The sequence below is a fragment of the Mastomys coucha genome, unplaced genomic scaffold (assembly GCF_008632895.1).
Source record: "Mastomys coucha isolate ucsf_1 unplaced genomic scaffold, UCSF_Mcou_1 pScaffold22, whole genome shotgun sequence".
In the NCBI taxonomy this organism is placed as follows: Eukaryota; Metazoa; Chordata; class Mammalia; order Rodentia; family Muridae; genus Mastomys; species Mastomys coucha.
Genome location: NW_022196905.1, coordinates 103,637,348 through 103,650,345, shown reverse-complemented (window position 1 = coordinate 103,650,345; position 12,998 = coordinate 103,637,348). Strand labels below are relative to the sequence as shown.

The 12,998-nt window shown below is 44.0% G+C and overlaps 1 protein-coding gene across 21 annotated transcripts in view; it reads left to right on the top strand.

Annotated features, from left to right (window-relative positions):
- Positions 1-12,998, top strand: part of Ep400 (E1A binding protein p400) — a 107,964-nt gene that overhangs the window by 59,205 nt on the left and 35,761 nt on the right. For 17 of the 21 annotated variants that reach the window (XM_031337350.1, XM_031337349.1, XM_031337344.1 and 14 more), the window contains 8 exons: positions 2,274-2,410; positions 4,251-4,420; positions 4,861-5,035; positions 5,138-5,274; positions 8,144-8,330; positions 9,585-9,751; positions 11,199-11,368; positions 12,251-12,493. In XM_031337350.1, coding sequence (XP_031193210.1) covers positions 2,274-2,410; positions 4,251-4,420; positions 4,861-5,035; positions 5,138-5,274; positions 8,144-8,330; positions 9,585-9,751; positions 11,199-11,368; positions 12,251-12,493 — 1,386 coding nt within the window. The remainder of the gene's footprint in view (positions 1-2,273; positions 2,411-4,250; positions 4,421-4,860; positions 5,036-5,137; positions 5,275-8,143; positions 8,331-9,584; positions 9,752-11,198; positions 11,369-12,250; positions 12,494-12,998) is intronic. The other 4 variants (XM_031337361.1, XM_031337363.1, XM_031337362.1 and 1 more) reach the window with 2 other exon arrangements.

Here is a 12,998-nt window from a genome sequence, read left to right as displayed (position 1 = left end):
TCCTGGAACTCACTCTGTAGACCAGGCTGGCCTCGAACTCAGAAATCCGCCTGCCTCTGTCTCCCAAGAGCTGGGATTAAAGGCATGTGCCACCACTGCCCGGCCTCAAGAATGGAAATATTAGTTTGTTTTTTTTTTTTTAAATTAAATTTTCATTGTTCTGGGTATGGTGGTGTACATGCTTTTAATCCTAGCACTTGGGATAGAGATCTATCTCTGCTCTATCTCCAGCAAATTTCAAGCCAGCCAAGACAACATGGAGACTGTCCAAGAAAAAGAAAAAAAGATTTTTATTGTATATATTTATTGTACGTGGATGGTACTGTTACATGAGGGCATTTTGGCATAAAGTTACTTTTTTTTTTTTTTTTTGAGACAGGGTTATTCTGTGTATCCTTTGCTGTTCCAAGAACTCACTCTGTAGACCTGGCTGGCCTTGATCCTAGAGATCCCCCTGCTTCTGCTTCCAAGTGGTGGGATTAGAAGTGTATGCCACCACTGCCTGGCCTAGAGACTTATTTTTATGTCAGTCTGTCTGAAGACCAGGAGGAGTGTTGTATCCTCCAGAACTGGAGTTACAGGTAGTTGTGAGGCACCTGACATAGGTACTGGGAACTGAACTTTGGTTCTCTTCAAGAACAGCATACACTTCTAGCCACTGAGCCATCTTTTCAACCTTTTTTATTTTCCTTCCTTCCTTCCTTCCTTCTTTCCTTTGATTGAATTCTGGGCCTTGTACATGCTAGACAGAGCCTTTACTCACATCTTCAGCTCTACCTATTATTTTTATCTTATATGTGTGAGTATTTTACCTATATGAATATCTGTGTGTACCATGTGGATGTATGGTACCCATAGAGGCCAGAAGAGGCATTAAATAACCTAGAACTGGTATTATAGTCAGCTGTGAGCTGCCCTGTGGGTACTGGGAAACAAACCTGAATCCTCTGCAAGCCCCAGTTTAGATTTTTCCTTTCTGGAGAGAATATTGCTTTAGATTTCTCTAAAACCTAATTTGATCATGTTTCTTTATTTCTAAGGTTTTATGTTTAGATTTAAACATTGTATTTTTACCTTTTAAGTTATGTGTACATGTATGTCTGTGTGTAGATAGATACACGTGTATATGTGTGGGTGCCTATTGAGGCTAGAGGTGTTAGACACTCCTGGAGCTGAAGATACAGGTAGTTGTGAGCCACCTGAAATATGTGCTGAGAGTCAAACTTGAGCTGTTTCTTTAGCCCAGTGCTTAGAGAGGGCCTGGCTTGATCCCTAGCATCACTACCAATAAGGAAAAAAAGGTTTACTGACTTCTGCTAAGTTTTTTTCTCTGAAGCTTCTTCCAAAACAATGGTTCATTTTTTTCTTGAGCAGTTCCTTTTTAGAATCAGTAGCACTGCTTCATCTTTGGCCACAAATATATGAAGTGCAACTTTATCTTAAAACCACCCATTTCTTGTCCTTGATCCTTATGTGCATTCAACTCTCTGGGTTGCTCTTAAAATTCAGTTTTCAGGCAAGTTTGATCACTAGGTAAACTGAATATGTTCTGCCTAGAATTGAGTATCTAAAGAGGTACCTGTCTGTCTGAGCTACAGGGTGCTTGCTACTGGAAAGGATTAATCAGGGCCTGAGGTCCCAAGTCAACAGCTTTCTTGTTTAGGGTAGTTGCTTGCCATGGATAAAGGGTTTTCTTGGTGGTTAGTTTGGTTTTTGAGATAAGATCTCATTCTGCCGCTTTGGCTGACCTTGAATTCATAAAGCGCTACCTGCCATTGCCTCCTGAGCATTGAGATAAAAGGCATGCACCACCACACCTAGCCTAGAAAATGGTTCTTTTGCAGCCTCAAATGATAGAAGTTCATATGGTTATCAGTGGGTCCTGGTTTTATTTTTGTGTTTCTGGAAGCCTGACCCCTGTTACATAGTGCAGCAGGAGACACACTTGGGTAGTATAAGTATACTGGAGGATAGGTTTTTTTGTTTGTTTTTGTTTGTTTGTTTGGTTGGTTTTTTTCAAGACAGGATTTCTTTGTATAGCCCTGGCTGTTCTGGAACTCACTCTGTAGAGCAGGCTAGCCTCGAACTCAGAAATCTGCCTGCCTCTGCCTCCCAAGTGCTGGGATTAAAGGCATGCACCACCACTGCCTGGCTTGGAGGATAGTTTTTATTTACTTGTATTCTGCATTCTTTGTGGGTCCTGTATTTAACAAACTTCTAATCAAACTCAACTTTAGGTACCTGGATCTCACAGATTTTTTTTTCTTTTATAGGTAACTGGGGCCCTCATCTTGTCGTCATGAGGAGTTGTAACATACTCAAGTGGGAACTTGAGTTGAAACGCTGGTGTCCTGGCCTCAAAACTCTTTCTTATGTTGGCAGCCACAGAGAACTCAAAGCAAAGAGACAGGTAGTGCCATCTTATTGCCACCTCCCTCTCTTTGTCTTTGTTTTGCAGTGCTGGAGATGTATCCAGGTTTCATGTTTCCTAGACAAGAGGTGTGCCAGGTTAATTATGCCTTTAGCTAAATAGCTTTTAAACATGCTATACAGGGGCTGGAGAGATGGCCCAGCAGAGTAAAAAGCATTTGCTACCTAAGCCTGACAACCTAACTTTGATCCCTAGAGGCCATGGGAAGGTACAAAGGAAAGAACCAACTCCACAAAGTTGTATTCTGATCCCTGTAGGCATGTTGTGGTATATATACATCATCACAGACGTAACTCACACATCTCTTAATAATGATTAAGCATGAAATAAACCTAAACACCTTAATTTTTCTTAACCTAAAATCTTATGTATCCCAGTCTGGCTTCAAACATTTGACCCTCCTGCTTCAGCCACTTTGAGTACAATTACATACTGCTTAATGCATATCACTGACAAATTTGTAAGTTACCAAACCTATATTCAATTCCAGAATTTGAGCCCCTTGAAGCAGAGAGGACACAAAGTTGACTCCCCGTTCTCTGGAGAAAAGCTGCTTAGGCTTGAGGTGCTGTTTCCCTTCTGGGCTACAGATATAATAGAGTACTTTCTTTTCTTTTCTTTTCTTTTCTTTTCTTTCTTTCTTTCTTTCTTTTTTTTCTTTTTTCTTCTTTTTTTTTTTTTTTTCCGACACAGGGTTTCTTGGTGTAGTACCCGCTGTCCTGGAACTCACTCTGTAGACCAGGCTGGCCTCGAACTCAGAAATCCTCCTGCTTCTGCTTCCCAAGTGCTGGGATTAAAGGCATGTGCCATCACTGCCTGGCAATAGAGTGCTTTCTTGACATGTATGGGCCTTGAGTTTAGTTCCCAATATTGTAAGGAAAATAGTTCAGAATGGAATATTTGCTGGAGAGAAAATGCAATACTTCCTACCTTAAGACTTTGCTAATGGAGTGTGTGAGACCTCCTGAGTTCTGTATGATTTCTCTGGATTAAACAGGAATATTTGTGACAGATACAAGTTTCCTTTGGCTCCCAGTACTTAATAGTGCCAACTCCCAATTGAATGTGTATAGATCAGTTTTTATCAATTTACCATCTATCTTAGTCTTTTTCTCCTGTTGTAAAAATATAGAGCAAAAAAGGCATAGAGATGATAATTAATAAAGAACAGGAATGTAGTTAGAAATCTAAGACCAAGTTCCGGATAGGTTTGGCATCTGGTGAGTGCCTAGTTTCAGTTTCTAAGATGACATATTTCTTGTTCTGTGCTTACCTAGGTGAGGGCAGAAATGCAGAAAGGTTTTACTTGGATCTTTGCCACCCTTTCATAAAGCACTGACTCATTCTTGGAAACTGAGAAGGTTCCAATCTTAATGCTGCCACGGTGGGGATCCAGTTCCCATGAATTTTAGAGAGGATATGTTAGACCCATTCTCCAGTTTGCTTTAAAAATCTCATTTCAGTTAGTTGCAATGTAGACATCTTCTTTTTTCTTTTTGCCTTCCTTGCTTGGATTATGCACTATAAAAGCCAGTCTTCTTCTCTGGTAATCTATTTTTCCAATGATAATTTTTAGTGTCTTGTTGTCACTAGACAGTAGCCTAATTGTCTAGTGTCTATTGTTTAGACACTAGACCCAGCAGCCTAAATTGTCGTTGGGCTCTAGAAGAACAGAGAATAATATCTTGGAATTTCCTTTTGTAGTTGTTCTGCAGAATAGGCTGCATTGCTGGTGATATTTGCAGCCTGACTGAGGGCGACTGCCTAGCAATGGTTTGCAGACAGTTGCAGGGAGATGGAACTTTTTTCTGTATTGCAGGAGTGGACCGAGCCCAATAACTTCCACATCTGCATCACGTCCTATAAGCAGTTCTTCAGGGGCTACACCGCCTTCTCAAGGGTACACTGGAAATGCCTCGTTGTTGATGAAATGCAGAGGGTGAAGGGCATGACTGAGCGGCACTGGGAAGCCATCTTCAAGCTGCAGAGGTCTGACCATACCCAAGTGTTCTATCTTCAAATCTCCAAGTGTTCTTACCTAAAGATTCATCTTAAAGAAATTTAAAATCATTGCATATATATATCAGTTTAGTGAAAAGAGATTTCCTTCTCCTTTGTCACAGCATTATTGGACCTAAGAGACACAGAGTCCCTGCGTTCAAACCTTTTCTTTGAGACAGGGTCTCACTATGTAGTCTTGATTATCTTGGAGCTGTCTTTGTAGACCAGACTGGCCTTGAATTTAGAGGTCTGCCTGCCTCTGACCCTCTTTCCCCTTCCCCAAGTGCTGTGCGTGCCTCTCTGCCTGTCCATTCCCTCAAGGCATATGTAGAGTTTGTGCCTCCATTTTTCTCATACATTGCTATAGAGAAGTTATACAGCCTACTTACGTTTTTCAAAGTTCCAACCTTTCCCCATTTTGTTTATAGCCAGCAGCGCCTGCTTCTGATTGATGTGCCTCTGCACAACACTTTTCTGGAGCTCTGGACCATGGTACACTTTCTCATTCCTGGGATCTCCAGGCCTTACCTGAGCTTTCCCCTAAAAGCTCCCAATGAGGAAAACCAGGATTACTATCACAAAATGGTCATAAGATTACACAGGGTATGTTTGCGTCTGTGACTACAGCTGACTCAATTAAAGCATATCTGCCCTTTGCTGAATACACTGTGGCATATAGGGGAGAAAAATGGTTATTTTCTCCAGGTCACACAGCCATTTATTTTGAGGAGAACCAAGAGAGATGTGGAGAAACAGCTAACCAGGAAGTATGAGCATGTTCTGAAGTGCCGCCTTTCCAGTCGTCAGAAGGCCTTATATGAGGATGTCATCCTACAGCCTAGGTAAGTGCTGGTTTGCTCACCTGCCCAATGAGAAGCAGATGCAGCCTGTTGCCTCAGTAAGTGTGCCTGTCAGTGAGGCAACCAGGAGCTCTGCAGGCTCCAGAACATCCTCTCTTCCCATTTCTTACTCAGCCATCATATATGCTTAATCTACACACCTGCCATTTGTGTAGCTTGATATGTATGCCACTGGCCGGTGCTGCTGCTCGTGTTAGCCTGTTGTTAGTTAGGGTTCATTCCTCTAAAGAGACACCATGACCAAGGCAGCTCTCATAGAGGACAACATTTAATTGTGGCTGGCTTACATTTTCAGAGGTTCAGTCCATTACCATCATGGTGGAAAGCGTGGCAGCATGCAGGCAGACAGTGGTGCTGGAGGAGCTCCACATCTTGATCAGAAGGCAGCCAGGAGAAGACTATCATCTACAGACAGGGGGTGTCTCTCTTCTGCACTGGGTGGAACTTGAACATAGGAACCCTACAAGGCCTGTCTACACAGTGACACTTCCTCCAACAAGGCCACACCTCCTAATAGTGCCACTTTGCCGGATTCAAGCATATTTGAACCACCATACCTGGGTAGTTAATGTGAATGCAGATAATTGACCAGATTACTCTCTGAAAGTAGTTACTACTCCACCTGGTCAATATGGTCTTTCTGGAAGGAAACCAGTGGGGCGTAATATCCATGCCATGTTATAGCATCCTATGAGCTGAACAGTTTACCCCCCAACTCTTGCCTGTCATTTAGAGTAGGAGCAGTGAATGTGCCCTCACAGCATTTACTGTGTTCAATCTCCATATACACAAGCAGAAAATATTTGGCCATGTTGCTGTAGCACTGGTTTCTGTCAGATATTTCAGCAAAATGTTGACATTTTCTTTTGTTGACCTTAGTGATGTGCTAGTTCTAGTTGGAAGTAATTTTGTGGGAAGGGGTTGGAGCTTCTGTGTAGGTCAGGTGCCACCACCAGCAGACAAGGGGAAAACAGTTCAGTTACCCTTAAATTCCTTATGTATTGTCTTAGGGTTTTGTTGCTGTGAAAAGACACTGTGATCTAGGTAACTCATATAAAGGCAAACATTTAATTGGGACTTATAGTTTCAGAGGTTTAGTCTATAATCATCATGGCAGGAAGCATGGCAGTGTGCCCGCAGGCCAAGAGTTCTATATCTTAATCCTAAGGCAGCCAGGAGGAGACTCTGATTCTGTGCTCGGTGGAGGTTGAGCATAGGAAACCTCAATGCCTGACTACACAGTGAGGCACTTCCTCCAACAAGGCCACATCTACTCCAACAAAGCCACACCTCTTAATAGCACGACTCCCAAGACCAGGCTTTGAAACACAGTAATCTATGGTGGCCGAACCTATTGAAACTACCACAATTGTCGTCTAAGCAGGAGCTCTGACAAGTCATTGTTCAGGGAATGTAACTTGTTCATCTGTGATTGTGCCAGTGCCACAGGGTAGTAAGGTACTTGTGTTTGGGAGTGATGTCGTCTGTTGTGGAGGTGTGAGAGGTCATGGCTTTGGATCTAGCACATTTTGTCTAAATGATCTTTTGTGCTTCTGTGATTCCTGCTCTGAGTAGAATGGCAGTGAGACTGTTTTCTTCCCTTTCTCTGAGCCACAATTCAAGGGCTTATATGTTAAGACTTTGTGCACCTTGGCCCCATTTTTGCAATTGGGAACCAGGTTTCTGGACACCATTTATAAACCTGAGGTAGACCCTCATTTCTACATTGCACTGTCTAGATGCATAGTAGCACCATTATGGCTCTCGGGGGTGTTACTTTCTGCTATCACTTGCTTCTACTTGTATCCCCTTCACCTCCACCCTTTCTCTGGAAATGTCTATTCTTGAACTCAGGGAAGTAAATCTTAGTTTTAGCCCACTCAAAGCCAAACATGGTAACTTTAAAAATATCTGTTGTCTAAGTTCTGTTCCCTGTCTACTCTCCTAAGCTAGATAGATAGCTTCTTACTCAGTTCTCGTGCTCTACCCTGTTCAGGGAACCTTATCACAGGGCTCAGAGCTGGCTGTGTTTGGCTTTCCTGTTATCCAAGCTAGGTTTACTGTGGCATACCCTCCTAGCAGTGCTTCTCGGTATTCCCACCATTCTCTGTTACATACCTGAGTTGTCCCTGGTGTAACTAGCTGGCATTTCCCACAAGGGTCTTAGGCTTCCTGAGCCTGGTTCTCTCTAGGCAGCCTTTAGATGAGTTGTTTGGGTTTGGAACCTGTAATCATTTCACCATGGTTCTATACCCCCCTCTCAAGTGCTCTCTATGTCAGTCTTCACTACCTGCCTTAGGGTGTTGGGCATGCTGTGGTCTGTTTTCTCATCCAAGAGCTCTACTCCATATTGCAGCTCCCTGAGCCTGGTGTGCCTTGTAGGTCTCTTGTCTGTCTGATATTGCATAAGGGTCTGGCCTGTGGCCTGCTTGGCATCTCCTCTACCACTGTGCACTCTTTTTACAGGATCAGGGGATGTGCTTTCTGGGGTGCTCTCGTCCAGTCTTCTGGCTTAATGATTCCTTTCACACATCAAACAAACCTTGGATGCTTCTACTTGTCTGTCAGGGCACTTTATCCTGATGTTTCTGAAACATGATTTTATAAAGGAATAACCCTGTCCCTTGAGAAGGTGTAGCACCTGAGATTTGGCCTATACCAAAATCTGGCTCTCTGGAATGACTCAGTAAAATGTTCAGGAATGTAGACCTAAATGTGCAATATAGAAGATTTATTAACCCAGTCTTGGGAAATGTTAATAGTTCGGTGTTTTCTGAGATCAGGAAAGTCACTGATGGTGAGACTGGATGATGAACACACACTGAACTTTCTGCCTCCTCTCCCTGAGCAGGACTCAGGAAGCTCTGAAGAGTGGACACTTTGTTAGTGTCTTGAGTGTCCTGACACGGCTACAGCGAATCTGCAACCATCCTGGACTAGTAGAGCCACGGGTACCAGGCTCCTCCTATGCAGCAGGCTCTCTGCAGTATAGGTCAGCCTCTCTAATTCTCAAAGTTCTGGAGAGAGAGTTCTGGAAGGTAAGTAGAAGATTTAGAAAGATAGTTCAGAATTTCTAGTGCTGTTTAGATACAATCCACATAGTTGCATGAATCATTTCCAAACCCCTCTTCTTTCTGTCTTACTGGTTCTCAACCTTCCTAACGCTACCGCTCTTTAATACTTCCTCATGCTGTGGTGATCCCAACTATAAAATTATTTTTGTTGCTACTTCATAACTGTAATTTTGATACTATTATGAGTCATAATATAAATATCTGTTTTCCAGTGGTCTTAGGTTACCCCTATGAAAGAGTCATTTGCCCCCCCCCCCAAGGGGTTGCAATGCACAGGTTGAGAAGTTTAGAACTGCTGCTTTAGCTCCTTCTGTCTAGTTACTGCTATCTGTGGTCCTCCCTGTTTTGGGCAGCTCACAGAACTGTATTTACAGTTACGCTTAGAATATTTTCAAGGTTCATTCTCATTGTGCTATGTCAGAATGTCATTCCTATTAGGGGCTAGGTAACGTTTTGCTGTGAAAGGCCATGTTTTGTTTATCCTTTGGTCAGTTGATGCATATCTAGGTGGTTTCCACTTGTGACTGTTGTTAGTGTAGCTGATGAGAACACTCCTACAGTTTGGGTTTTCCTGTTTTTGTGAGTGCACTTCAAGTGGAGTTGCTGGCTAATGTAACCACTCTGTCTACTTCTTCAAGCAGCTGCCAACTCTCCCGCTTGCCAGTGAGCGTGCGCTAGCAGTGCAAGGGCTCCCATGACCCACTTCCTATCTTTCATCCTTTTCAGTATGATGCTGCTTTCTTGTTTTCTCAAGTTCTGAGAACTATCCATTAGTGGTGCTGTGGAAAGCAAGACACTTGCTTTTGCCGTGGTCATGGTCATGAATCTGACTAGTTCCCCTTAGCAGTGAGTAGTCTCCACAATGAGTGTTACAGGGATCACCACCACACAGTGATTAGCACATAGAGCCCACAACTGCCCTCCTTTTTCCTGGGGAAGACTGCTGTTTATCCCTGTACTGTTCAAATGATGACTGTTCAGTTGCATCTGCTCCTCTGCCAGTCCAGGTTGTCACATGATGATGGAGAGGACCCAAATAGCTGTTGTCCCACTGTGAAAGGAGATCTGGCCTTAGCATCAGAAGGCTTGCCACACCATATAGAACAGCCTTCCAGGTTGATTCTGGCCTTGTAGCAGGTTTTGACTCTTGGTCAAATGTTTTCCTCTGCCACCTATTACAGAGTATTTTCTTCTTTTTAAATTTCTGTTTCTTCTTAGGAAACCGATCTTTCTATATTTGATCTCATTGGGCTAGAAAATAAAATCACTCGCTATGAGGCTGAATTACTGTATAAGAAAAAAGTGACTCGGAAACTCATGGAGGAAGTCTTTGCTTCACCTCCCCTGTCAGCCCGGCCAGCAGCAGTGAAGCTCAAGGCCAGCAGGTATGTGCAAGGATTAGAAGCCACATGGGGCTCATCTGGCATATCCACTGCTCCAAGGATTATCTGCTGGTTGGGAGTCAGCTGCCTGGGCCATGAGTAGTCCCTTCCTCTAGCTGACTCAAGGCAGTCATTGAGATGAGAAAAGCTGTGTTCTTGAGAATATTCGGAATGTCCTTGTTTTCAGTGAGCACAACTACATTAATAAGACACACAAATAAAGATAGCAAATCCCGAGCGAGAGTCACTTTTCTTGGTTATCTTTAATAAAGTAAGCTTTAAGGTTTGGGGAGATGTTAGGGCTGAGAATAACATGCTGTCTGGTGTGGCAGTAACTTGTATGACCAAGTCAGACATCTTATTTGGAAGAATTCAGAGTACGCTCGTGCACAGGAGCACATACAGGCAGACATGGGGTCCACTCAACAACAGTGGAGTTCTTACAAGTTACAGTACAGCCAGGCAATGGTGGAACACATCTTTAATCCCAGCACTCGGGAGGCAGAGGCAGGCGGCTCTCTGAGTTAGAGGCCAGCCTGGTCTATAGAATGAGTTCCAGGACGACCAGGACTACTTGGAGAAACTGTCTCAAAAAAATACAGAACAAAACAAGTAACAATAGAATGATATAAATGATGATTTGGAGTGAGGGAAATCATGAGGTAGGAGAGATAAAGGGTGAAGTCAGGGTGAATTGCTTCTAAACAGACTAAACCCAGTGATGAGAAAGAAGCAAAATCCTGGGCTGAGGTCAAAGAGGAACATAGAAAGTAGTTATCTTTTTAGAAATAAAGAGGACATTTGTACAGATCAAGCTTTTCCCAAACTTAGCTTCCTTGGGACTGACCTGCTTGCCTCCTTTGCTGCTCAGCTCAAGCCTCACAGACCCATCCAGGAAGCCTATAGCTGTGTGTGTACACAGATAAGACTATCCACTTGTCTTCCTTGGGCTTCGTTAAAAGGTTTCTGTGGCTGGCTCCTTGTTTGTCCTTATATTTTCTAGGTCACGGAGTTCATACCTCTGTGACCACACTAGTGCCTAGCTGAGCACTTTGTGCGTCTTCGCAGCTGCTGCCATTTCTGTCCATTTCATAAGCAGTCCTGTCACATGTACTAGGTAGAGAATTTGCTTTTTCTTTGCTCTTACTCAAAACTGTAGTTATAACATAGATGTTACATGCCAAGGTCTTTTTTTTTCTTAATACACTTTGACCTATACCTAAAAGTTTGCAGTAATTGTGTTACCAGTTGGCATATATGACCTTTGACTACAGAGTTTGTTAGCATCTCCCACAGCTTCTTGCCAGCTGTACTTATAGCCATCTTGCTCCTGCTCGATATCCCTTAGCCTGCCTTCCTAACTGATCTCTGAGGGGCAGTCCTCTAGAACCTATACTGTCTGCATTGTGGTGATGCTGTGTGTCTTCTGCTTGGGCCAATGGTCATCTAGGTTATTTCAGCCTGTGCAATATGGCCAGAAGCCTGAGGGTCGCACCGTGGCATTCCCCAGCACACATCCACCTCGGATGGCAAATGCCAACGCATCCACTGCCACTCCACAGGGCCAGGTTCGAGGACGGCCATCGATTGCTACTTTCTCTGCCAACCCAGATACAAAAGGTATCTCACATAATGAGCTCTCTTTTATGGAAGACTGTGGGAAAGCTCCTGCCACTCTGTTCCTGGCCTACTGAGTGTTATAGCCACTGCTGGGGATGTGGACACCTCTGAATGGCCTGCAAAGGAACAATCTGCAAATCTCGATGAGTTGAAAATACTTTTTCTCCACTCCTCCCCCATTTTATTTATTTATTTATTTATTTATTTATTTATTTATTTTTGAGACAGGATCTCACTATGTAGCCCAGGATGCTTTAGAACTCATAGTCTTCCTGCTTCCAATCCCCTATGCGCTGAGATTTACAGGCATGTAACACTGCCTGGATGTAATTTGTTTCCTATATTGGGTTATCCCTGTAACAGAAAGCTCTCCTTGGCTAAGCAGGTGATTGGACCTCTGCAAAGTATTTTTCCTTAAGTATGTCAAGGTTGTTCAGGAAAGTTTTGAGCCCTCCTGTTGCATTTGGTGCTATTAGCTTCACTAATGGTAAAGAGGCAGGGAAAGACCTAGAAGTGGTCTTGTAGCCTCATCTGAAAACGGCAGTTCGAGGTTTCTGTACTGCTGAGAACAGGAGCTTTTATGTGCTTAAAGAGTGCTTTCTAACAGCTGGTAGCATTTGACAGCCCCGTGTCTAGTCCAAGATGTGTGCCTTGTGTGTTCTGTGAACTCACATGGAGCCTCACTGATTGGCAACAGGCAGAGCCTTAAGTTTCTCTCAACCTAAGTACTGGACCAGCCCCTCCATGTTGTGTCCTAAGAGTGGGCTTCTTATTTGAGAGACTGTGAAATAATGTTTATGTAATTTAACATTCGGTTGTAAAATACTGCGTGTTATAAAGAACCTCTAACAGCTTTGCACAAAACAACCTTATTGATTACAGCAGCAGCAGCCCCGTTTCAGAACTCTCAGGCTTCCGTCGGTGCGCCTCGACACCAACCCACCTCGACCTCCAGCACAGCAGCAGGCCCAGCCCATCCTTCGAAACTGCGGGCTCAGACCGCTGTCCAGGCCTCCACCCCAGGCCCACCCCTGCCCCCGCCCCAGGCCCCCTCGCTGGTGGCCGGGCAGAGTGCACCGCCCCAGCGGCTGGTGCTTACCTCGCAGGCCCAGGCCCGCTTGCCCAGTAAGTGGCCTTACTGTCCAGGGTCTGCTCTCACTGCCTTGGAGCAGTGTGTCAGGAACACGGGATGTCTGAAGAGCCTTTGCTGTCCACTGCCTCTGTCTGTCCCTCAGTCCAGGCCTGGAGTGTGATGCTGGTCATGGTGGGGCCTTGCCTATGATCATTGTCGAGGGCCCTGCTCTGTTCTACTCTTTCTCCTCCCCACTCAACCAACTCTGCTTTCCTCTGTGCTGCACTGGTGTTGAGGGCTAGTACCTTCTTTTAGCCTTAGCCACAGTTCTGTTCGAGCAGTGCCAGGGTTCACACTATGGAGCAAGTGGTGAGACCATGTGAATTAGCATTAGTTTTCTAGACACCATCAGTTCTTTAGTTCTTCACAAATTTCCTGGTTTAAGCTTGGCGGTGAATACTTGCTCCGTAGAGACATTTCTCAACAATTCAGTGACTAAAACAGCTCATTGTTACTCATTTTTTCCTAACTCAGAATTTTGTACTGCCAGCAATGGGA